The sequence below is a fragment of the Macadamia integrifolia genome, chromosome 5, assembly GCF_013358625.1.
Source record: "Macadamia integrifolia cultivar HAES 741 chromosome 5, SCU_Mint_v3, whole genome shotgun sequence".
In the NCBI taxonomy this organism is placed as follows: domain Eukaryota; kingdom Viridiplantae; phylum Streptophyta; class Magnoliopsida; order Proteales; family Proteaceae; genus Macadamia; species Macadamia integrifolia.
In genome coordinates, this window is record NC_056561.1 from 24,329,687 (window position 1) to 24,355,452 (window position 25,766).

The following is a 25,766-nucleotide window of genomic DNA, read 5'->3' on the forward strand; positions in this document are numbered from 1 at the left end:
CCTACCCGCCGGTTTTGGACCGGCGGGTATGGACCCGCCGGTAGGACCCGCCGGTCCTACCCGCTGGTTTGGCCAGAACCCCTCTGGTCCTCTCAGGTGGGTGACACAGGTGGGTGGTCTACCCACCGGTCCTACCCGCCGGTTTTGGCGGAAAAACTCCAGTTTCTTCTCAACTTCCCCCATTCCTTGGGGACCCAAATAGGGCTTTTCTCAACCCAATCCTCACATCTTTAAAGTCCCATAGGAGGGTTCTAGCTTAGATCTAAGTTAGATTCGAGTGAGGGGAACCATCTTACCTTCTTTGCTCAAGAATGACTTCAAACCCTCCAAATCACTTCCAACTCACAATGCTCCTTCTACCTTGTCAATATCTCTTCAAATCCTTCAAGATCAACACATAAATCATCTATTAAACCTTAGATCCATCATTTCAAGGGGTGTTTACAAGATCTTAAGAAATCATACTCGAATCAAGGGTTTAAAGCGTGGGTTTGGCGAATGTTTATAACACCCAGCTTTTCTTACCTCCAACTGTAGATCTCGAGTTGAAGATTACTCTCCCGGCACCGGAATGGCAAGATCGAGCTTCGGCGCCGCTGAAATCCTTCCTTTCTTCTTCTTCCTTTCTTCTTCCCTTTCTTTTTCTCTCTCCTCTTTACTTTCTCTCACCAAACGTACGAGGGTAATAAACGGAAAGAAAAGAAGTCATAAAGCTTTATATACTATTCCTACTTAAGTGAATAGTGATGGATGGGTCACTCAGGTGGGTGGGTGTACCCACCTGACATACCCATCCGAGAGTAAAAACTTGGGATTTTGACCGGGCTCGGACCTCGGCTCGGACCCCACCCCAAGCATACAATGTAGCATACGTATATAACCTTAAAATACGGATATAATACCTGTTCTATCCGTACATAGCCTTATGGTAGGTGCACGTACACGATTTGGGCACTCTCGTCTCTTCTGGCACTGGCTCGGACTTGTCGGGCCAGCCGGTGTTTAAGGTCACCCGTGCCATCATAGCCCATAAGGAACTCGCTCTAACATCCTCTGGCTCGGTTCCTGCATGGTTAAACCGGTTCAACCACGAAATCAGACCGGGTTTAAGAAGCGGGATATTACACCTTGCCAAGAGGGTGCATCACCACTCCTTGGTTCAAGTTCCATTTTTCTGCTGCTTCTTGTCTCAGTGCATCTAGGGAGATCAATCTGAAATCAACCCTCCCTATAAGAGCAAATCTGAATTTTTGCCTTTTTGACTCATAGTCGCACTGGGGGATCATGATTCTTCGGATATTACCTGCTTGGATTGGTTCTGGGAGAGAGTCCATCGCTGGCCATGAGGCATTCCCCACAGCCCTTGTATATGATCTTCTTGGAGCGACACCATCAGTAGTGGCAGCTTGATTTGGAGGCACATTCTCAGTCACCTCCCTCACAGATCCCTCACCATTGTCGGTCTCATCACCTCCACCCTCCTTAGCTAGGCCTTGGCTACCGGCCATGACATAGCCGTCATCCAGAAGAAGAGAAATCAGGCAGAAAATCAACTTCCAAATCGCCCCTAAAAAATCGGACCCAAATTCTCTCGGAGAAGGGTAAAAAATGTTAACAATCCTTAAAAATTTGGACCATTTCTCGATTTGTGCGTGTCATCCTTGCGCAGGGGCCATACTAATCTTCTCTGTATCGTTCCAATTTTATCGGATGTCTCCGAAGAGACAATCTCCACATTGGGTTATTCACTTATGATGTGAGATTATTAATTCCACCTTCTATGTGGAACCCCAACATAAACAATCAGAGAAAGCTGGTGTTTACACACCAATATGCCTTTTATGACAATGAATCCTCAATAGTTGCTACTTACTTTGGAAGTTTATGTAGATATGCATTTAGGCCATTAAAACTACCATTGTGAGTACTGAAATTGTTTTCTCTTGAACTTTTCAAATTGGAGCAAAGGTTGGTTGGCAGCCACCCACCTAAGTTTAGCTAAGTGACTTGTTGGTTGTTGCCATGTGGCGTAGTAAGTGGGGCTGACATTTGGTGGAAAGGTGGATCTCAAGGTCCCTTGTTAATATGTCAAGTTCAAGCTCAAACAGAGTTTGCCAAGTGGCAAAAAAGACTATTAAAATATTTAAAACTACCAAGAGGCGTGATCATTGGAGTGCAAGAAAATACAAAAGAAGGTAAATAGTTGCTTCTGAGATTGAAATTTGACATGTAACTAGTATGAAGGGGGGGGGGGGGGGGGAAACAACTAAGGGTTAGAGTTATTGCATTATACTTCCATATGGCATATTAGAGATGTACAATCCAACCAAGCTTAGGTGGATGGGCTACCTAACCAACCTCTTAGGATGTCAATTAGCCAATTTGGTCTGATTTTCGATTGGATTGAACAGGTTTTGGTCTATTACTGGGCCAACCTAAAACCAAAGAATTGAGAATCTTTTTTCTCAGTCAATTTTGGGTTCAATCTAGTTTCTTATCATTCTTTAGCCATTGGTTTGTGATCAAGCTATAATTGTGTTGGGTATGGTTTGAAGTTTATAAGTGTGACATAATGAAATTAATAGGGAAAATCTAAATCGACCAAGAAAAATCGGTCTAATCTGAACTTTGACACTCTTACCAATCTCTTTGGCCTTTGCCTTCAAATAGACTAATTTTTCCCCATATTTATGAAAAGTTTGTCTAAACTTCATTTTTGGAAATGAACATCGAACTGATTTCTTAAAAAATTTCATAGAGAAAGTGAATATGAAATCTTGGCCTTCGGATATCTTGAGAATGGTATGTAATGATCATATCATAATTTAAATCCTAATTCAATTGAATATCTTTCTTTGTATTCGCATGCCTTTCCATGTATGTCGATAAAAAAATTAAGGTCACTATTTACATTTGTTATAAATCATGAAAATCCATGTATGGATTTTACCAGTTTCCCATTTTGCTGGTTCATACTTGAAACAGTCCTAAGAAGAACGAAAGGCTGATAAAAAAAATCCAGGCCACTGCAAAAGAATTATCTCATATATAAAGAAATATTACATTGCCTTAATTGAGAAAAAAAAAAAAAAGCAAGTGAGGAGAAGCTCGTATACAAAGAGCTATTACTTTTTCTTTTTTTATTTTTTACTTACAACAAGCAACAGGAAGTTTTGGTTGCTGGTCTATTGAGGTCGTTCATCCGTCGTCGCTGGTCTCTCTGAGGAAAAAATCACACAACCTAGAATGGAGATGAACCAAAGGAAGCTCTGGTCACTCGTAGCAAGCTCTGGTCGTTGCTCCGTCGAGGTCACACGAAGCTGGTACGTCATCATTGGTCAAGGTCACAGAAAGATGGTGGAATCCGAAGATGGGGATCACTGGTCCTTCAGAGACTGAAATGGAAAACCTTAGAGCATATGAAAATCCCAAATCCAAATGAAACGGGGGCAGGTGAAATGGGAATCCGACGAAATGGATCGAAGGAACCAGGGCGTCATCACGATCGTTCGATTTTTCCTCGCCACGTGTCATCAATATTGCTAGTAACTGAAAATGGCAGTTCGATACATGGTACAAAAATGGGGAAGGGTAAAATAGTAAGATAAAAAAAAAACCCATATGTGAATTTTGGGGATTAATATGATCGCTTTTCGTATCAATATCAGTATCAGTATCAGATATCAGTATCAATATCAATATCAATATCAATGATGGACACCAACATAGATTTCGTGAATTACAAACATTATTTTTATGAAAAACCCTAAAATGAAAACAATAAATAAATAAATATCTCCCCTTCGAGGCAGATAAGATAGACAATTTAATTAGCATTAATTAATGGATCGACATGAAAGAATTAAAATTCTCATATGCAAAAACATGAAAAGCCTTAAAATCAAGAAAAGAAAAGAGAAAAACTCCCCTTCGAGGCAGATAAGATAGACAATTTAATTGGCTAAGGACGTCATAGTGGATAAGGAGACAATTAATTAATTGATCAACATGATTTCCTAATCTCTCCCAAAGGTTCTAAAAGAACATTTACAGCTCCCAATTTGACAAGAGCAGCAGCAAATTGTTCAATGAAGAAAGTATTATTACTGGCTAGCTTCTGCACCATTCCACTAGTTCGAATATCCAGATCTATCTCTTGATCTATTCCTAGAACTCCTTTCTTTTGCTGAATCTCCTTGGAGAAAGAGTTGTCAACATTGATCACACTTCGAGTATTCCGATCCAGATTAACGATAAAGTCTTTTGCTGATTTCTTGGGACATATTTGCTTTAGTGAATTAAGTAGAACATGATTCATGGTTGGATCGGCTTTTCCTATGTTTTTGAAATTGAAGAGACGATCTTTGAAGGCAGAACAATGCGCAAACCCTATTGTGTGAGAACCTGATGAACATATATATTAGAAATCCTTTAATTAAAGCTTTAATTGGTAGTGAAACCAGGAAAAAAAAATATGTTGATTGTTACTTACCAATGAGAGTAACCATGTCTTGAACATTGATTCCTAGACTTGCAAATAATGTGATTGAATCATCTACTGAAATTCCAGCAGGAGGTAGAAGATTTGCAGCTTCGCTTAAGATTGAAGATAGGCCATCCCTTCTCCCTATCATTACATCGAAGTACCGTCCTCCACCCTATAGAAAACGAGAACCTAAGACGATGAACAAAAGAAAAATACCAATAGGAAATGCAAACACCCCATGCATGTAAATATTTACGTGGTTCGACAATCTTTTATGTTCACAATGAGGTGAGAATGCTTAACTATTAATGGAGAATAGGTTATAGCCATTTTTCTCACACCTCTCTTAGATTGCTTACAGAGAAAGTAGCGGTGTCAAAACCTAGGCCAAAAGGGTCAAATCGAATCAAATCAAAACTGATATAAGCTTATTAGATTATGTTTCAGGCTAGGGTTTTGTGCCACTGAAACCAAATTGGACCGCATTGAAATTGATAAGACACCGAATCAAATGCAAAACCGGATCGAAATCAAACCAAGATAACTAGTTAAGAAACCGATACCAGCCCAAAATAAAAAATAAAAAAAAAAAAACTTTTCAATATACATGGTGAACCGAAACCAAATTGGTGCATCCTTATTTGGATCATGTTTTGGATGGACTCATTCTCACACTGAAGCTGGTGAAACCGAAAAAACCAACCGATTAACACCCCTAAGAGAAAGGTTTGTCCAGATTTCTTTCCACTTCGAGCATGTGCAGAAAGTTTGCCCAGATTATTTTTCAATTTGAGCATGTGCAGTGTCAATTTTTTTCTCTTTCCTCAAATTTCTAACAGTAATATTTACTTGATATGAGAAAGAGAGCCAAAAAAAAAACCAACCAAAAAAAAAAAAATTCAACTACATTATGGAATATGACCAAGCATAGGCTCGCTTGCAGCTCCAATCTTTGCTAAATCATCAGCCAAAGAGTTACAAATCTAGCTATCCAACAGAGAATCAAGTAAGTGGTTGCTTTCTTACTTTTTTTTTTGGGTAGGGGAGGTGGGGGTGAATTAAAAAAAAAATTAAAGAATTAAAAGTATATTAAAACAAAAGAATAAGCCATAATGACAATCAAAGAGGGCTAGGAGCCCTAACATCAGCCACTATCACTAAAAACAAAAAGAATAAGCAATATTTTTCATAAGCACTACCACAAACTCTTGTGTAATTGCTGCTAAGACAGACCTATTAAAGAAACCAGGACAGCATTTTAATCTATCACACCACTGAGGCATACGTAAGACAAAGGAAAATTTGTGAAACTAAAATCTGGTTCCTTAAATGCTGATTGTTAATAAATACGCCAGGATTTGGAGAGCTAACCACGCTACTACAATTTGGAAAATTGCATCGCCAAAATCTCAAGAATACAACATACTGACAGGGAAGTGCTAACCAAAGCAACTAAATGTTGGTTGCTAATAACATATGCCAGGATTCGAGAGCTAGCCACGCTATTACAATTTGGAAAATTGCACAGCCTAAATCTCAAGAATACCACATGACAGTGAAGTGCCCAATCCTTTACTTCGAATGAATATCCTTAAGAAAGGCACACTTCTGCCCTAATACCCAATGCAATGCAGTGTGACGAGGAGCATGGTTCTAAGTATTGGTATTGGATGGGCCATATCAATAGTATCATATCGATATCGGCTGAGACTAATACCTGACCGATCTGGATCCGGATCCATTACCAATATCGTTTCAGGCGCAAAACCGTAAAGAAAATGTACTTTTTTTTAAAGTAAGGGCAAAAGTGACCGATCCGATCCGGATCAGTATCGATATCGATAACTAAATCCTTGGTGAGGAGAGAATGGCCTCCGAGAGCCCTCCATATCTGTTTAGGAAAATATGTCAAATTTTCAAGACAATTGACTTAAATGTCCTTCGATTTCAACAAACAGGCACCAGTTTAGTCCAGACAGAAATTGCCCATGTTGTTGTAACCCAGAAAACATTCAATAGATTACATGAACCCAACAGAACAGAGTATTGTCCTTTAAACAGTTGATGCCTATTTATCAAAATTAGAGCAGCTGACCTGCTAGTCACTCTTGTATTCTATCATGCCTACCAACAAAGATGGATTTTTATTCAGCAATCAGTAATGTTTCAAGTTATTTATCTTCACATGAAAATTAACCTGGTTCCAGCCACGAAGAAAAAGATACATCTCTGGGAACATTTCTCAGGCAATACTTCTTCAATGTAAAGAGCAAGATGAAGCAGGAATGCACTGAGAGAGAAACACACCTAATGAGTACAATTAGGTCCATTAGACGACTAACCTATCACCAACAAAGCAATTGACACATTTTAGGCCAAGAGAACTAAAATAAGGAAACCAACAACTAATGATGACCTTCATCTCTAAGACAATTACCTCAGCTTGATACTCATATTTCTCAACTGGTGGATCTGATGCAGAAGCTGCTGCTGTTGACTCAGTTCGGATTCCCAGGAATAGTCCATTGCTCAGATTAAAATTATTCAAACTGGTAATGTTGTCTCCCTGCAGTTAACGCAGAATACCATCTCCTTGGGGACTGGGAAACCTTGGAATTTCCATCAGTAGACTGTGGAAGAGTAAAAATAATGTAAGAAAGTAACCAAAATTGACTATCAATTGTAGAATCATGAAAGACACCCATCTTGGAAACTAGCCTCTCAAAGACATCAAATTCAAGGGAACAGAGTTTCAGCTAAAGCAGCTATTAGGCAATGTGGCAGAGTCTGATGGCCCCATATATAGCTGCTTCAGTATTTTCCTGTTATAAAAAGAGCAACCCAGTCAGTGCACGAGGCTTCCGCTACTGCGAGGTCTAGGAGGGGCAAGTTTCTTGTTATGGTGGACGGCAACAAACGGAAAAAAGGTGGTGGGTGAACGCACCCAGATCTGTCACTTAGCAGATCAGTAGTTGCTAAAATTGTATGGGCAGGTAGACACTAAGGTCCCTGCTCATATGGCAAGTTTTAGCATAACTCAAGTTGGACACGTGGCAAAAAAAAAGTATAGAAAAATCCAGGTATACCAAGACAGTGCACAGGACTAGAGGGGGCTGCATGGACTTGCAAGGAAGGGTATGCAACTAGATTGGAGGGTAAATGGTTGAATTTGAGGCTGACATTTGACATATGACCATTTTAGACCATTACTAGGCATCAAACGGTCATAATTGCCACATAACTATTCCATGTGGCAGACCAGATACGCACACCCATCAATTTTGTTCGCAGGTTGCCAACCACATGAACTTTCACAATTCTTAATTGGCGTGCATTTTTTTCTTTTTTCATTTGTTTGTCATGATATATGGTTGTGTGTGTATGTGTGTGTGTGTCCCTAATAGTCCTAGTCCTTGCATAACCACAAACTGGGGAAATGAAAAACAAATTCTGATGTTCTCTGACTTACGAAAATGTTAAGACAGGAAATATACAGACATCATACAGATAAAAAAATGGAAATGTCTCCAAATCATCAAAAAGAAAACGTTGAAAGATTTATTCTAATACTAGGATATTAGAGAAGAAGTACTAATTAACAGCGAAGTTCGGCAGCACTCAAATTTAGCAAATTTCATTATGGACAGAAATGAAAGAAAGAAAGAAGCAAAAAAAGGTAACAGGTGTTCAGAAACAAATACAGTGCAGCTCAAGCTAAATCCAATCGAAAATGAATTCGTAGGGTCTTAGTAGGGCTTTAGAATGGACAGTGAGTGCAACCGTGGATGTTTCTGGAGGTGGACGATCTTTTTTTTTTTTTGACCTTTTTTCTTGACTTTCAAGAGTTCCAGACCTCTTGATCTTTGCCTCTTTGGGCCTCTTGGTTGGTGGCGGTGGATTTGGGTTAGAAACCCATGTACAGACCAACCAGGGTCAGTGCGGCCGGTTGGTCAATCTCCGATAAAAATGGTGGTCCAACCCTGAGTTATATACTCTGTACTCTCCTGAATTCAGGACCGGATCCGGAACCATTGTGGTTTGGAGCATGGCTTAAGTATTAAGTGCTGGAATCGGTTCATTTCCGATACCAATCTGATCACAATTCGAATCGACAAATGTTGGAACACTTTGTCCATACTCCATAGTCCATACGAACCCAACGATACGGTATTGACCAGAATTGGGAATAAACAGGATCCATACCAATCCAATCGATGTAGGCCGATTTGATCCGATTCCTCAAATCATGGTTTGGAGTTAGAGCCGCATGAACCAAGAATCAATCCTTTGTTTTTTGGTTGTGATTAACAAATAAAACGGTCAGTTTTATTGTCGCATGTGATTCCCGGAATATTCTTTGTATCATTCATTTTTTGAGGACGAAGACGACTTATGAACGGTCCATAAGCAACCCAACTTCTTAACACTTGTGGTGAATAGAGTCTCTCCAATCTTAAACTCATAATCAAGGGTCAAATCGGTCCTCGTTGAATCGGATTGAAATTTGTGGGAATCGGTTTCAAAAACCCTAGAATTTTTCCCTCATATCTAAAACTAGTGATTCGGTCCTAAAACCCTAGAATCAATTGGTCCAAAATATCTTGATCAGTTTTGATTGGAGTTGATCAATTTAATCTATTCAATTCTAGTTATTGAAATCACAAATTGACCTTTCGATTAGCATGGGTGAATGAAGAGATTCTATTTTTACAATGGAAATAAATTGGAACATATTTTTAGATTTATATATTATGTTTCTAATCAGCAACAATGAGTTTTTTTTTTTTTTGAATTGGTGTCGATAACTTGTTCAGATCCTAGGCACGTAACGTGGACTTCATGTCCCAACTTCTATCCCTTTTGTTTCCATAAATACCCCTCTTCATCCTTTAAATGGCATTAAGTGGGACATGTGATGGTACCTGAAGTGTATGTACAAGTGAACATATGTGCTACCCCATGTTGGGGATCTCAAATCTATCATAAAATGTTTCAAAACATCAGCCAATCTTCTTCTTTTTTATGCAAGGGGCCCACTAGGTTCTATACAAGGGACTACAACAAAAGACTCAAGGAAGGAACCACGGAAAGGCCAAGAAGGAAGCCCAAGAGGGCCACGCACTTCTTGGAGAGTTGGAAAGAGTACATTTGGACTAATATGGATGCCTTTTTAGATGCCACAAGGAGACTTGATCCACTGGACCAAGTCCCTGGGCACTCTCTCAGAGACTGGCCAATTACCAAGGAAAGCCTTGGATCGGCAATGTTGGCCTATCTAAATTCTAAAGAAGTGATGCATTCATTTTGATCATTCTATCATTTTACCTATCGTAATGCTAATGAAAATTAAATTTTATATTAAAATAAGGGAGTAAGTTTCCTCTGTTGCCTATATGTAGCTTCTTGCAAAGGAGGGGGATGGAAAAAACTACCATGTCTAATAGGGTGTATTTAGGACAACTCCAAGGGCGCACTACAATGCTTCAGGTGGAGGCATGCAGTTTTGCTTTTGAACCTGCCATTGTGGGAATTAAGGGTCTCAAAAAAGCCCGGTCAGCCCGAAGGGTGGGTTAGGGTTGAGAATTTCACGTCCAAGGTCGGGTTGGGCCTAGGTTGTGTATACCCAACCATGTATATTAAGTACATAATAAATAAGTATGTTAATAATTATAAACCCTTACCAAATATATATATATATATATATAATTATAAACGGGTACTTATAGAAAAAAGTCTACAAAAAATGTTTCGTTTTCCACAATCTACATATACATAAAAATTTGGTCTTTGGCCTTTGCAATGTATCAAGATTAAGCAACCAAGTATAATCAATGGTACTCACACCAAAAAACAAAGGGAGGTAACCAATATTATTAGGCTGGGCTGGGTTGGTTAGGCTAAGCTCGGACCAATCAAGGCCCATTAGGCTGGTTTGTGTTGGACTAAGCCCGACAGGGTTGGGTTGGGCTAGGGCTGGGCTAGGTTGGGCACGAGTTGAATTAAGAGACCATAGGGTTGGGTTAGGGTTTTAAAAAACCCAGCCCAACCCCAACCCCAACCCATTGACACCTCTAGTGGGAATCATTTCCCCTAAAAAGTAAAAATAAACTTTCAAATAATATATAAAAAAATACAGTTGGAATATTTAATTATGGGAAGAAGAACACTGTCTGACGGCATCCCCCTGCTCCCTTTCATGTAGGTTAGTGAATAACCATCCCGCCCTCCACTTGGATGTCCCGTGCGCATGCTCCTAATGGCCTTGGCACATGCCACACAGCCTGACAACAAACCCCTTCACATTTTTTTTCCAAATGGACAATCTTTGTGGGATAAAAGGAAACCTAAGAAGTACACATGTTAATCTATTTAGATACTTTGATCCATACCTGGCAACAAAGCAATATGCTTAACAGGTCTTCATAGTCAACCCACTTATACAAGTGACAGAATACAAGATATTGTACCCCCTAACATTCATCTCAAAGATAATTCGGCGATAAGTGTGTGTAGAATTTCCTAACCGCAATGGATTAGTCACTGCTCACATATCTTCTCTAGCTTCTTATATTTTCAACAAAACTTCCTTAGAGAATGAATACCAATGGCTGCAATAGTGCAGTAGATATATTGCAAAGGTCTTCTACTGCACCATTGCAAAAGTTGCAAAGATGTATCCTAGAATAAAAGAATACACTAAGGATTTGTTTGGTTTGCGTTCTTGGAATGCATTCTAAAGTGTTAAGAATAGTGTTTGGTATCTGTTCTTGTTCTTGAGCATGGGAATGCGGTATAGAACGCAGCCCATTCTAGAACGGGCAAAATGACCCATTCCACGTTATGAGAAAAAGGGGGGAAAACACGTTCTCAATGACCCTTACAAACCTGACATCGTCCTCGACCTCTTTTCCTTAAAAATATGGAAGCCTCAAGAAAGCTTGGGTGAGAAGAGGCACTGTGCTTCAGCGAAGAACTATGACATGAGGTACCTTCGTTCCTCAAAAGGCTTCTCCTAAGCTTCGATCCTATATTCACTTTGACCCTCTCTGGTTCAAGGTCTGATCTATGCTCTCTCTCTCTCTCTCTCTCTCTCTCTTGCTCTCTGTTAATTTTTATGTTGTACGAATCAACCACTCTATGTGCTTGCTAGTATTGGAAGATGGGGATAACTTGGATTTAGTTGGATCCATATCGATTTCCGTTTGATCGTTTTAGGGTTTTGTTGTTCATTGTTTTAAATTGTTGTTGGAGCCTGTGAGGGAAGAACTGTGATTCCTTCAAAGAGCTTCACTTGATCTCTGTCTCAAGGTAAGATTCTTCTCTCTTCCTCTAATCCCATCCTATCTCTTCTGTTCTTATCCTGATGGACAACCTCCTTGGAAGGGCAACTAACAAACCCTCCTCAGGTGCGACCCATCAAAGCTCCCACGCAGCCAAACAACTTACAACCAAACACGCTTACCCACAAACCTCCATCTTTCTCTTCCATTCGTAGTAGAGTCACTGTTGTGGCTTTGAGCCTCTCTTTCTAGCTTTTGCTTTCCTGTTGTTGATCAGGAAAAAAAAAAAGGATAGAAGAACTGAAGAAGAGAAGCTTCAATTCGATATTGTCTTCTAATTTTATTTTCATATATAGCTTTGCTTTATGTTTTGGGCATTTTTGATATTTGAGTTGAGTAATTTATTGTTTTTTTTTCTCATGTTACTGTTTCTGTATCTTCATTGATTTGTTATTGGATTTCTGATGAGCTTATTGGCGATATGTTATGTGTATGGTTTGTCTTAGAATAGAGCAAGAGTATTTGGAAGGTGAGTCTCCAAGTGTGGCAAAACTTTTTTTCTTAGGCTCCATACATTGAATTGAATATTGTAGAATTAATTTGAATGTAGCCAACGATTGGTCAAGAGACTAGGCCTTTGCTTTGTGCATTCAAGAGACTAGGCATTTGCTTTGTGCATTCTTCCTACCTTCTGTATCAGTTTCTATCGTGTTCTTCTTTACTGATATGAGAGAGAGAGATCCCCAAGAAACTTGCTTAAGGCATGGAGGCTAGAACAATGGGTTAATTCTTGAACCAATCTATTACGTTTCTCAAAATTAACACCACCCTTTGGATATGATGATGATAACCAGTTGTGACTATATTGAAATTTGTTTGTGCTCTGTTGGTTGATTCCCATTTGCTGCTTTAAGCTTTCGTTAATCATTTCAAGTAACTTAATCCATAGCAACTTGTCTGTTTGTGTTCTAAGATCTGGCAATGCATGACATGTTAAGCATATTCCCCTGCAACACCAATGACTTTTTTATGTATCCATGTGCTTTTGTTTGAACTTGTCTGTTCTTTTCTTTCTTCTTATTTATTGTATGATTCTGTGATGATCTTAACTTTAGCCTCTTAGCTAGTTGCACTTTGTTTATTAATGTGTTATGTTTTTTAATTATTATATCTAGATGTTTGAATTAATTTCTCACAATTATCAAGGTTGAACATCCTTGTGGTTCTTTCCAGGTTTAAGTGACTACAAGTAAGATAAGAATGACGGATACACAAGAGAAGTCATCCAATCTGCCAAAGGGAAAGAAATTGCTTGTTTGACAAGTATGATTGTGAAGACTTAAGTATCATTGATAACCATGACAAGGAGGAAAATACAGAGGGTTCCGGCTTTCCGTCCTTAGTTACTATGCAGCAACAACGTGCATGGCGACAAGTTAGACAAAATTTTGCTGATATGATGAAACAAGATGCAATAGGTTAATGGAGACCCATGTATTTATAACTTTTTATTTTTTGTACTTTTATGAATTTAGACATAATTTGTCGGATTTGTTGCAGACACGACGATTAGGAGACATAGGCATCGTCTTCTAGACTAACTATGCAGAGGTGGTGAATTTGTTTAAGGAGAATCAAAGTACCTGGCCATGAGAGATTTTTTTTTTTTTGATTTGAAATATTTAAGTAGATGTTTTGTAATTTTTAATCTGGTGAAACAATGTCGTGATCAAGTGGTAGTGGCACATCAGTTAGCTACCAAATGAATGGATCTGTAATCAAATTCTAACTTCCTGACCCTCCTCCTTGTAGTTTTCTACTGAATTTTCTTTTCTATGTAAAAAAAAAAATTATAGGCTTTGTTGAGATGGAGACCCATTTTACCATTGACATTATAATATGGTTTTCAATTCAAATGTGTTTTCCTACGTGATAAAATATAAAGCTCTTGAAAATTGTTGTCTATTGCTAAATCATAAGAATCAAATCCCATTTTTACATAGGGTATTGAGTTGGGTCTAACAATTAAAGAGTTAGAGAACAAGTGGCAAGTAAAAAGGAGTTTAAAAAAAAATAATGGGTTAAGAATTAAAAATAATAATAATAATAATAATAGTCAGGCAAAGAATATATTTTTAAGAATGAGAATATAAATATTATACCAAGCACAATTCTCATTCTACAATTAAGAATGCATTCTAACTTAAAGGTGTTTCAAACGACGTTCTCATTCTAAGTAAAGAATGCATTCCAAGAATGCATTGCAAGAATGCGAACCAAACACATCCTAAGATTGATTCCCTTGTTGTTCCCCAAACTCGTAAACGTTGGGTTTCCTTAGACAAAGGACCTGGAAATTTAACATGAGATCGCATACCATGGGTGGAGACATCAAATCCTTGCCTTTGGATAAGTGAGTGAACTTCCATGCTCCAATTCTGATTTGAACACATTATGGCGCATTGAACTTCATGTCTTCTCTCCACTCTTTCGGGTTTTATCTTAGACTACTTGGGAGCTCCATCTGAAGAATCGGAAGATCCTAAATCTGAACTATAGTGCAAGAAGAGAGCTGATTCCGTCAAATATGAGGTGCTTAATGGAGGAAAGAAAGTCTGATTACCAAAGTTTTATGAATGGCAGGTAAAAGAATTCGCATGATGATGTCACGTGGTTCCTTTTTTCATAGTTTTTTTTATGTATTTGGGACTTGCCATATAAGTAGACATGCTTCCTTAATTCATTGATGCTGGTTTCCTTAATTTCCCACTTAGGCAATCAAAAACTTATTATTATCATTAAAATCGATCATACAATTATCCCTCCCCTTTAATCTCATTCCATTATTCTACGTTGCTATTTTGCACAAGAACTAAAGCACCACTTAACAAAGAAAATTAATTACAATATAACTATTTCCTTACCAACATCTAGATAGATAAAGCTCACAACTCAGACATAAAAGAATTTAAGTACTTCACTTTGCTTCTCTTTTCAAGTGATGGGTCAAATCAGGAACACTGTAGACATGGATTAAGGTATCAATACTCAATCAGTGGTATAAAAATCAAGGAGGGAAAAATATTAAAAAAAAAAATTAAAATCCTGAGGAGCAAAAGGATATGATATAGTCTGATAGAGCTAACATATCAATATTGCTGGTAGTGAAACTGGCAGTTAGATATGTGGTATAAAAATGGAGAAGGGCAACATTGTAAAGATAAAAACCCATATATATGATAATCTTGGGGACAAATACAATCAATTCGTATTAGTATCAGTATCAGTATCATTATCAGTATCGATATCAATATCAATATCAATGATGATCGACACTTGCAAGGATTCTGGGGAATTAAAAAATTTATTGATATTTATTATTTATGAAAGAAATAAAATTCTCATATGCAAAAACATGAAAAGCCTTAAAATCAAGAAAAAAAAAAAAACTCCCCCTTCGAGGCAGATAAGATAGACAATTTCACTGAGTGGAGAAGGAGATGATTAATTAATGGATCGACATGATTTCCTAATCTCTCCCAGAGGTTCTAAAAGAATATTTACAGCTCCCAATTTGACAAGAGCAACAGCAAATTGTTCATTGAAGAAAGTATTATTACTGGCTAGCTTCTGCACCATTCCACTAGTACGAATATCCAGATCTATCTCTTGATCTATTCCTAGAACTCCTTTCTTTTGCTGAATCTCCTTGAAGAAAGAGTTGTCAACACTGATCACACTTCGAGTATTCCGATCCAGATTAACGATAAAGTCTTTTGTTGAGTTCTTGGGACACATATGCTTTAGTGAATTAAGTAGAACATGATTCATGGTTGGATCGGCTTTTCCTGTGTTTTTGAAATTGAAGAGACGATCTTTGAAGGTAGAACAATGCGCAAACCCTACTGTGTGAGAACCTGATGAACATATATAATAGAAATCCTTTAATTAAAGCTTTAATTGATAGTGAAACCAAGAAAAAAAATATGTTGATTGTTACTTACCAATGAGAGTAACCATGTCTTGAACATTGATTCCTAGATTTGCAAATAATGCGATTGAATCATCTACTGAAATTCCAGCAGGAGGTAGAAGATTTGCAGCTTCGCTTAAGATTGAAGATAGGCCATCCCTTCTCCCTGTCATTACATTGAAGTACCGTCCTCCACCCTATAGAAAACGAGAACCTAAAACGATGAACAAATGAAACATACCAATAGGAATTGCAAACACCCCATGCATGTAAATATTTACGTGGTTCGGCAATCTTTTATGTTTACAATGAGGTGAGCTATGCTTAACTATTAACGGAGAATAGGTTATAGCCATTTTTCTGACACCTCTCTAAGATTGCTTATAGAGAAAGTAGCGGTGCCAAAACCTAGGCCAAAAGGGTCAAACCGAATCAAATCAAAACCGATATAAACTTATTAGATTATGTTTCAGGCTAGGGTTTTGTGCCATTGAAATCAAATTGGACTGCACTGAAATTGATAAGACACCGAATCAAATGCAAAAACCGGATCGAAATCAATCCGAGATAACCAGTTAAGAAACCGATACCAGTTGAAAATAAAAAAAAAAACTTTTCAATATACATGGTAAACCGAAACCAAATTAGTGCATCCTTATTGGGATCATGTTTTGGATGGACTCATTCTCACACTGAAACTAGTGAAACCGAAAAAACCAACCGATTAACACCCCTAAGAGAAAGAACCCTCATTGAAATATATAACGAAACCCTATATCAATAATTTATCAAAATACCCATATCGCTCCTTTAAAAAAAAAATTCTTGTGGTGGGCCGCATAGACTTGCTAGTAAAAAAGATTAACCCACAAGATGAGTCGATTCCTCCTAGCCTCGAGTCCTCTAATTAATTAACAGCCCTTCAGAATCAACCCAATAAAAAAAGGCAACCGAATATAAGACATCTTAACACCCCGCACCCCCCGATACACCATACATTTACACAATCATCCACTTACATATATAATCCTTTTGCTTCCTCCCTGATAAATAATCAGATTAATTTCACCTCTCTGCGCTATGATTTTGAGAAGAAATAAACAAAATTAAGTGCTTACCAAGACCACAGCTTCTCTAGCAGCCATGATAAGGATATCAGCACAAGAGACAACACCAGGGCAGTGTTCTTCTACAGCGGATTTAGCTTTATCGATGATATCAAAACCTTTCACAGTTAAGTTCGGAGGTGCTTTCTTCTCAGTTGTATCACCATCTAGGAATATTGATGCATCACATCCCTGGAAATCATTCAAAAACACAATTAAGATTGACATTAATGGAACCTTAATGTAGATTATCAAACAAAAGCTAATTAAGCTGTTAATTTATTAGTTCTTACTCTAACAGCACAATCATGGAATTGCAATCGGAGGAGTTGGGGGACAACTGCAAAGTTCCTCCTAAATTGTGCCCGTATAGAATTTTTGATGATCTTCTCCACATCTGTATTGTTGGGACACTTCCCCTTGTAGTAACCTATCTGCAGTCTAGGACTAGAACCATAACACAAACAAGTGTAGTTCAGTAAAACTACTAATAAGCTAAGCTTGAATGCAACTGTTGCCATTGCCAAGACCTTCATCTTCTTCTTCTTTGGAATTGAATAATGATTAATACTAAGACAAAGAATGAAGGAATCTCCCTCTGGTATTAATGGAGTTGAAGCTAGCTTGTGAGTACTATTTAAACTTGCCTTGAAGTGGAAATTAAGGATGATCAATTCTAGACGTGCAACCCTGTAAGCCTGTGGGCAAGTAAGTTACAGCTATGCAATATTGCAAGGTCTTTAAGAAGCATGAAATTAACAAAAAAGTAAATGATCTTTAGGGGAAGGCACCAATTGTTGTTGATTGACATGAGCCCTAGTCTCATGAGCTCTCTTTTTTTTTTTTAGACCTTGTCAACCGATTAACTGTATAGGGTTTTCCCAAATCAATGGGAGAGCTGGGAAAAAGAAAACACATTCAACCACATGTTTAATATTCCTGGAATTGTCCCAATTGACAATATTCTAACATGGAGTCAAGTTTTCCCAAAGAAGAAAAAATCCCTAATTTGTTGGAAAAATAAAGATTTTCTGCTCCATAGTCTAAGGGGGTGTTTGGTTCGGTAAATCAAATGGTGTATATATCGGATATGACAAAAGACATTCTTCTGAATTATGTTTCTTTCTGAAAAATCGTTTGGTTGCCTTGAGGTAGGGGTGTCAATCGGTCGGTCCGGCTCAGTTTCGGTTCACGTTGAGTCAGTTTCGGTGTGGGAAAGCTGAAACCGAAACAGAACCAATAAGGAAATTCCGGTTTCGGTTTGCTTTCGATTTGTAACCTGGTTGGTTTTGGTTTTGGTTTTGGTCCAATTTGGACTCGACTTTCCATACAAATGTATACAAAACTATGCAAATTTTGATTTTTTTAATGAATTTTGGAGTGTTTCGGTTTCTTACCGGTTTGGTTTCAGTTTCGGTCCGGGTTTTGAGTTGGTTTTGGTTGGGTTTCGGGTTCATCCGGTTTTCAGTGCGGTTTGGTTTGGTTTTGGGGTTGCAATATTCCAAACCGAACCGAACCGAACCAATAAGGCTTCGGTTCGATTCGGTCCGTGTTGTTATCGGTTTGGTCCGATCGGTTTTACCAGTTTGGTTTAGGAATTGACACCCCTACCTTGAGGCTAGTACATGTTTCTCGCGGGTTGAGATATTGGCTTTCGTAGAGAACTTCTTTCCGCTTTCTCCTTTTATATTTGGTGGTAAAAAAGTTGCTCAAATCTGAGTTTAAGTGTTGAGGTAAACTCGGATTTGTAACATATCCTTTGTAATATGGTCATTCATGGGAAGTAGGGTGCTCACTTATGAGGGTCAATCTAGTGGAACCAAACAGCTCCAAAAATTAAGAATTATCATTTTAAAGAATGTCATCCCAAAGATTTACCGAACCAAACACCCCCTTAGAGTCTCTTGTGAGGTGATGTTCAGTGCATAAGCCCATACGATTGAAAGTTACAAGGCTTTGAAGGACTTTGAAAGTTATGTTGCTACTTTCCACGTCTTCCAAGCTACACCGTTCGGTCTGGTTCCTTCTCGAATAGTGGAACTTGTATCATTTCCTCCATAGGCTCTCCCCCTTGTAGACAAGATTCGTATCAGATGTCTCTCACCTTGATTTCATATGCTAGGGGTGAGATGACGCTCAAAGACACTGCTTGTGACTTTCTTGAGGAACGAGGTGAGGATACACTGGACGTCTATCACACATATCCATTACTGCGAGTAGATGACCTAAATAATGTTTCCCATGGACCGTGCCAATCTGTTGCATCAGGAAACTGAACTGAAGCAGTCTTTGTGTCCTACATAGAAGAATAAATACGTGAGAGTGAGCATCGGGTTGATCCAGTGGGGGACTCTCTGATGCCTATGTCAGATTTCTTGACAAACAGATAGTTCCAGTAAGAATGGAAAAAGATCGATCCCCTGGAAAGAGGTTTGCCTGGGTTTTTATAGCTGAAGATGACGATCGTTGGGTGAGAGTCCCAATTTGTCATCTCTTGTTGCAGGTAGGAGTCTAATTATGGTAAGAGTTATAGTAAGAAAATGAATGCGGAGATCGTTTCAGCTATGGGAGCTTCATGTATTGGTTATGGATCTGAGATAGTCCTTTGCGGACTAGGACTAATTCATGTCCTTGGACCAATATGCCAGGCCTGATCCGATAACTCCTTTGGGGGTTTCCTGACAAGAGTAGTGTTGGATCCTTAGACCGAGCGACTTGAGTTGACTGACCTAATCACCAAGCTACCCACTGCGGATGGCAGTGTATGCATCCATTGCTCGATTAATGAACCTCGGGAGCTCATTGCCAATTCGACAAATTGACATAGTTGGCGTTTGAAGCTTTGATGGTCGAAAGGTAAGACACTCATGTAGGGTCCCCTGCCTGTTGGCCCTCATCGAGCCACCCATTTGTCCAAGCTCTTTTGATAGGATTGATTAACCCACTTTCTAGATTGCCATCCATTTGGCTTTGTTTTGGCCTTTCTCAGGCGGCCGTATATATTTTCCATAACAAGCAAGGTAGGGTTGTAGGGGAGGTGTGGGGTTGGGTGGATTGCTGGGTGAGGGTGGGTGTAGTGGATTAGGGAGGGAGGGAAGAGGGGTTGCATGGTTGCATTTTTTATATTCGCAGGAGGCAGAGAAGTAGGAGAAGGAGGTCGTTAGAATAAAAAAATGATTTAATAAAAATATTAAAAAATAGACAAAGGAGGAGGAAGGAGATTATGATAACTCGTTATTGAAAGGGTAACGTAGGCTTTATTTCCCATAGTGTATGTTTATGTTTATAATTTTTTTATGAATAATCAATTATAATAATTGATTATGGAGTACAAACAATAACCATATGGGTACTACTGGACATCAAAGCTTATATAATGAAAAATAAGTTTGGTATGCCTAGTGCATAATATATTTTGTAACATTGAGTATTTTATCTTGATGATGCCTTCCCTAATCTCTGAAACAAACCTACACAATCTTTTTCCTGAAACCAGAATGAAAGATTTGGGTGAGAAATAATCAGCGAAGAAAGAAGAGAATAATCACCCAAAGAAAGATAATCTATGCAGGAAATATATCTCCTAAAAAAAGGAGATATTCACCCAAGAAAATTCCAGATGAGAGAGGCAGAGACGAGATGAGAGAGGGAGAGTGAGACGAGATGAGATGAGATAAGAGAGAGAGAGAGAGAGAGAGAGAGTACATGTGGGTCTCCTCGAATTTTTCAGCCGATAGAACTCTATCTCGTTCGATGAATAAATAGGGTTGCAAAGATGTGAAGGGGTTTTATAAAAATAAATGAATTTACTCGTTTACCCTAAGTTTTGAGCCATTACAACATGTGTTTATTAATGGTTTAACGCATAGACAACAATAATTGTTTGATCATAATAAATCATAATCTCTGTCTACCTGTTTAAGGATTTATTAATATATTGATTTATTTTAATGAAAAATAAGAGTCATAAATTAGACCAAATGCATATAAATTTAATGGGGAAAAGGACAGGCATGCTAATAGGTCACCTAGGAATTAGTTATGTTAGCATCTACTAGCAGTTAGATGAAATAGAAAAGATCTCATCTGTTCATAAACATTACCTTACATAACCTTCCCAATACTGCCACTCTACAACCCTTTTTTCTACCTTTCTCCGGCTCCCCTTCCTTCCACAAATTGGTCAATCTTCGTCGCCGTCTCTCTCGCCCCGCATGCCCTCGCATGCCCCCGCCTGCCCTGCAATTGAGAGGGATTTCACAGCCGTCTGAGAATCCAAAAGGAAGAGATTATTTTTTCTGCAATCTTTCCAAATCCAACCACAGAATTATAGATTAGAAACTGATGAGTCCAGTGTCTACAACTCTTAGTTTCTGTTAATGGAAACCATAGTTTGCCCTAATTATATTTCTTGTTTGTTATTTTAAATTTGTAATTGTATCTCTCTGAATCAAACACACAAAAAGCAAGAGATTGAGAAAAGAAAATGCAAAGATCACAAACACTTATGGGTCTTCCTCTGTTCTTGTTCATCAGCTTCTTCCTCTCATCCTTGAATGTAAGAACAAAGAAAGAGAAAAAAGGGATAATTACTCAGCCCTTTTGTTTGCTTCCTGATTTTTTATTTGGATTTGTTTGCTTTGTTCCTCACCCATCTTCACCTTTTTCAATGTAGGTCTCTTGCGCCGGAAAAACTGCCCAGAATTCCATCAGAGAAGACAATCCCATTCTTGGATCTGAAATTCATACTTTATTCCCGCTTCTTGCTTCCCTTCAGTTCTTCCCACAATTTTTTTCGTCATCGTCTCTTTCTTTGATAAACGAAATTTTTATCTTAGTTTATCACGAAGCGAAACCTTATGGAGTCTCACTCGAATCACGTAGAGGAAATCTGAATTTTCAAAAGAAGGGTTTGGGGGAGAAGAAGCTTTCCCTAGCGTGACTATACGAATCGAGCTGTCACACCCCGTTCACACAGAACTGGACCGGTGACCGGGTTAACTCTGGTTAATCCAAACCTGTCAAGATCTTCTGATACAGTACCCAACCACAACATACACACATCTAAGTTAAACGTTCAAAAGTTCAGTAGAAGACTTAATTTACCTGTAAATATCCCAATATATTTGATACCCAAATTGTAGTATATAGATAAATACATGTGGGCCCCCAGGCATGATATTTATACAAAAAGAATAACAATTCACGTATCAAGTACACAAAAAGGGATTGTCAAAAGAATAAAAAAAGTAAAAGTCTGTACGGCGTCAATACTGCGGTCCCGCGGCACAATCCTCACACGTGCAATCCGTACCGTGCTCATACTCCTCGGGGACCCACCAATCCTCATCGGAAAACTCAACTTTAGGGCCCGACCCTTGATCTTCAGGCTGGTGACCTGCAAAATCATCTAAAAGAGGTACGCACGTGGAATGAGTTCACTAGCTCAGTAAGTGAAAAGAAGGACCACATAACAATCCGCACAACAATCACATCCATATGCACTACATGCTATGCAATTCATTTTAAACCTCATCCACCTAAACATTACTAAGTCTTTGGTTTAGTGCTACTATAACCACAGTGCGGGTATACTCCGGGTACGAGCCGCGAACTCTATCCCGCGATATGCCCATAGGGCTGTCGGAGAAGGCCCACCATGAGTACTCAGAAAAGTAAAGCATGTCGACTACCGACTTTCAACATAAAAGTAAATGACAGAAAGTAAAGGTGCTGACTCCAGTAATTTAAAAGTAGTACGATTGACCCTCTTGAATATACCACTGAGGTTGCCGACTATCCTAATGACCAGCCAGACATATGTCTAATCGCCACAGTAACCCAACACCCGCGACCACTGCTTCCCCCCAAGTGATAACCCAACACCTCAACCCCTGTTGGGAAGGGTCGTAGCACGGGAAGATGATAATCCTAAACCGCATGCTCCTATATGACATAGTACGATTGTATAGTGCCACTCGTCCCATTCCACGAGCCACCAATGCACTCGTTTTCAAGCTGACTACGGCATCTAGTCTAATAATGCATCATGCACAATGATTCCATCACTCATCATATAAGCACATCGATCAATTAGCATTGAGAAAGTAAACACAACACACATGTCATAATCATGTGAGGATGACTAAGCTACACATAGTTTGTATGATAACATGGCTAGTCTAGATACAATTGAATGATGTCAAACAAGCTTTCAAGTAAAAGCAAACGTCTTCTCCCCACTTACTTGTTGTGCACAAAGACTCACGCCCGGTACGGGTGAGATCCAACGCGAGAAATGTAAATTTTGGTGAACCTATCATAAGTGAATGGGGTTAGCATTTCACCAATTTGGAGTCAAAACTAACAAGATTCGATAGTTAAATCATGTTGAGAATCATAAAAGAAGGTTGCACGTCCGTTTTAGGTCCATTCGGACACAAAAATCACGTTGGGGGCCTCTCGGGTGGGTGGTGACAGGTGGGCTGGGACCGGTGGCCTGTCACGACCCACCGGTCATCTTAGGTGGGCGGGTTGGCCAGTCTATCGGCCCACCGATGGGGACCGAGGGTTGGTCCTCTCAGGCGAGCAGGTCGGCCCATCGATCGACCCACCGGTGGGGACCGAAGGCCTGCCCTCTCAGGCGAGTGCCCTCAGGCGGGCTGTGCTGCCCACCGGTCCCAGCCCACCTGTGAGGGCGAAAAAATGCCTTTTTCCCTTAAACTTTCCCCAACCCTTGGGGAATCAAATGGGACTTTTCCAATCCCATTTTTCACACATTCAAGGTCTTATAAGATGATTCTAACCTAGATCTAAGTTAGATTTAAGGATTGAGAAGCCATCCTACCTTTTTTGCTCAAGAACTCATTTGAAAATCCCAAAATCATTTCTTAGCTCAAGAAATAGCCAATGCTTCTCCAACCTTGTAAACACTTCTTCAAATCCTTCAAAATCAACACATAAACCATTTATTACACCTTAGATTCATCATCTCAAGTGGGATTTACAAGATCTCAAGAAACTCTACCTAAAACAAGGGTTTTACTTGGGTTTGGTGAAAGTTTAAGAAGCATAGCCTTTTCTCACCTTCAATCGTAGATCTCGTGTTGGGAATCACTCTTCCAGCGTCGGAATGGGAAGATCAAACCTTAACGCCGCTTAAATCCATTTCTTCTTCCTCTTCATTCCCCTTTCTTCTTCTCTGTTCTCTTTTCTCCCTTCTTTTCTCTCTCCTCTTTACTCTTCTCACCAAACTCCTTAATGTAATAAATGAGAAAATGAAAAACACAATAATGTTATTTATACTTTTTAAAACCACATGGGTGGGTCACTCAGGTGGGCGGATGCGCCCACCTGCGACCGCCCACCTGAGGGTCGAAAGTTGACCAACAAGTGGGATTTTGATGAAATTCGACTCTCGGCATGTATCTCATTCTCGGCACAGGGTATATTATACGTATGCTCTTTAGGATACGGCTACATACCAGCATTATCCGTACATGGTCTTATGATACGTGCATGTGCACGGCTTGGGTGCACCCGTCTCCTCTGGCACTGACTCGGACTTGTTTGGCCAACCTGTGTTCAAAGTCACTCTTGCCATCATGGTCCATAAGGAACCCACCTTAACCCTCTCTGGTCCGAGTCTTGCATGGTTAAACCGGGTCAACTGTGTAATTAGACCGGGTTTAAAAAGTAGGGTATCACACGAGTTGTTCAATCATCAAGATTTGGCTTGGGAAGCCCTTTCCAACCTTATGGTTTATCTATGCTATTTTGGTTTCGTATTATTTTCAGCAGATTGAATGCCTATGAGAATTATTACATCACATATGCTCGATAACCTATTCTGTTAAAATTTTGCATTTGTATTTATGTCTCAGAATGATTGCATTCCCAGTTCATTTTTTTTTCTCTTGATATTTTGAACATTTTCATGAACTCATTTGTTGTTTCTATGGTTTGCTGGTTTAATGAGATTGGAGAAGACAATCCATTCACCGCTAAAGCTTCTTTGATCAATTATTGGAACAAGAAGATCAGCAACAACTTATCCAAACCATTTCTTCTCTCCACACCGTGGAGTCATCCTACCTTACCAAACTTGCCGGTGTTGGGGAGTCATAGAGTTTTCCGAGCTTAAGGAAGCTGTATCTGCCAAACCCAAGATGAAGAAGATGGAGATAAGATGTAGCAATTGTAGAGTGAAAGTTTAAATATTTTACCTTCATCTAACGGTTATATTTAAGATGACCAAATCTTATGGTTAAAATTGCACTAGCATACCTAATTCCTAGGTGACCTGCTAGCATACTTATCCCACTTCCAATTTAATGTTAGATTTTATATATATTTTATTATATTTAAATTTCAAAATGAAGTCTTTCTTTTATGTGTTTTGATTGTCTTATTATGGTATGGGACCCTTGGGGTCAAGGTAGTGGAAAATGGTCAATAACACCCTATGGAAGCCCTAAATTTCATTCATGACCATTACCTTGAGTGGAGAGGTGGGCAAAGAGAATTGATTGAGATTAAATTCTTAATTCATGCCATAGGTTATTGCCAAATGGAGGTAAATGGTCAATGTCATTATATGGGTATCCTAAAGTCCATTCATGGTCACTACCATGAGGGGGGAGGTGGGTTAGAAAATGGTCAATAACACCATATGAGAGCCCTAAATTCCATTTATTGCCATTACCAAGAGTGGAGAGGTGGGCAAAGAGAATTAATTAAGATTAATTCAATTTATTGAATTAATTCCCAATTCATTCATGTCCATATGACATTATTCTCTAATTAATTTGTCATTAGTTGGAGGTTACTCTTGGAAAATCCAAGAGGGTGTAAGGGTTGGTTTTGGTCTATATAAACCCAACTAAATACCTTGCAGAGACACACATTCACACATTGACATT

The 25,766-nt window shown here is 38.9% G+C and overlaps 3 protein-coding genes and 1 non-coding gene across 4 annotated transcripts in view; all 4 read right to left on the reverse strand.

Moving 5' to 3' along the window:
• LOC122077971 (peroxidase 28-like) overlaps positions 1-1,508 on the reverse strand; it is a 5,114-nt gene extending 3,606 nt beyond the window's left edge. Inside the window, exon 1 of the mRNA XM_042643857.1 lies at positions 1,304-1,508. Coding sequence (XP_042499791.1) covers positions 1,304-1,508 — 205 coding nt within the window. The remainder of the gene's footprint in view (positions 1-1,303) is intronic.
• A 115-nt stretch (positions 1,509-1,623) lies between these two features.
• Positions 1,624-1,726, reverse strand: LOC122080555. The gene has a single exon (XR_006140828.1). It is a non-coding gene; the product is annotated as a U6 spliceosomal RNA (small nuclear RNA).
• A 2,277-nt stretch (positions 1,727-4,003) lies between these two features.
• Positions 4,004-4,634, reverse strand: LOC122077972 (peroxidase 28-like). Its single transcript, XM_042643858.1, has 2 exons — positions 4,493-4,634; positions 4,004-4,404 (listed from the first exon to the last, which is right to left on the reverse strand). The coding sequence occupies exons 1-2, from the start codon at positions 4,632-4,634 to the stop codon at positions 4,004-4,006; spliced, it is 543 nt and encodes a 180-aa protein (XP_042499792.1).
• Positions 4,635-15,270: 10,636 nt separating this feature from the next.
• Positions 15,271-17,366, reverse strand: LOC122077973 (peroxidase 28-like). The gene is made up of 4 exons (XM_042643859.1): positions 17,139-17,366; positions 16,858-17,037; positions 15,771-15,936; positions 15,271-15,683 (listed from the first exon to the last, which is right to left on the reverse strand). Exons 1-4 carry the CDS (start codon positions 17,364-17,366, stop codon positions 15,271-15,273), a joined length of 987 nt encoding a protein of 328 aa, XP_042499793.1.
• Positions 17,367-25,766: the final 8,400 nt, after the last annotated feature.

Coding starts and splice junctions, on each gene's coding strand:
- LOC122077972 (XM_042643858.1), bottom strand. CDS start 4,634: ATGATAGGGAGAAGGGATGGCCTATCTTCAATCTTAAGCGAAGCTGCA. Junction 4,405..4,492: donor AGACATGGTTACTCTCATTG/GTAAGTAACAAT, acceptor TATGTTCATCAG/GTTCTCACACAATAGGGTTT.
- LOC122077973 (XM_042643859.1), bottom strand. CDS start 17,366: ATGGCAACAGTTGCATTCAAGCTTAGCTTATTAGTAGTTTTACTGAAC. Junction 17,038..17,138: donor TCCATGATTGTGCTGTTAGA/GTAAGAACTAAT, acceptor AATGATTTCCAG/GGATGTGATGCATCAATATT. Junction 15,937..16,857: donor CTAGAGAAGCTGTGGTCTTG/GTAAGCACTTAA, acceptor CGTTTTCTATAG/GGTGGAGGACGGTACTTCAA.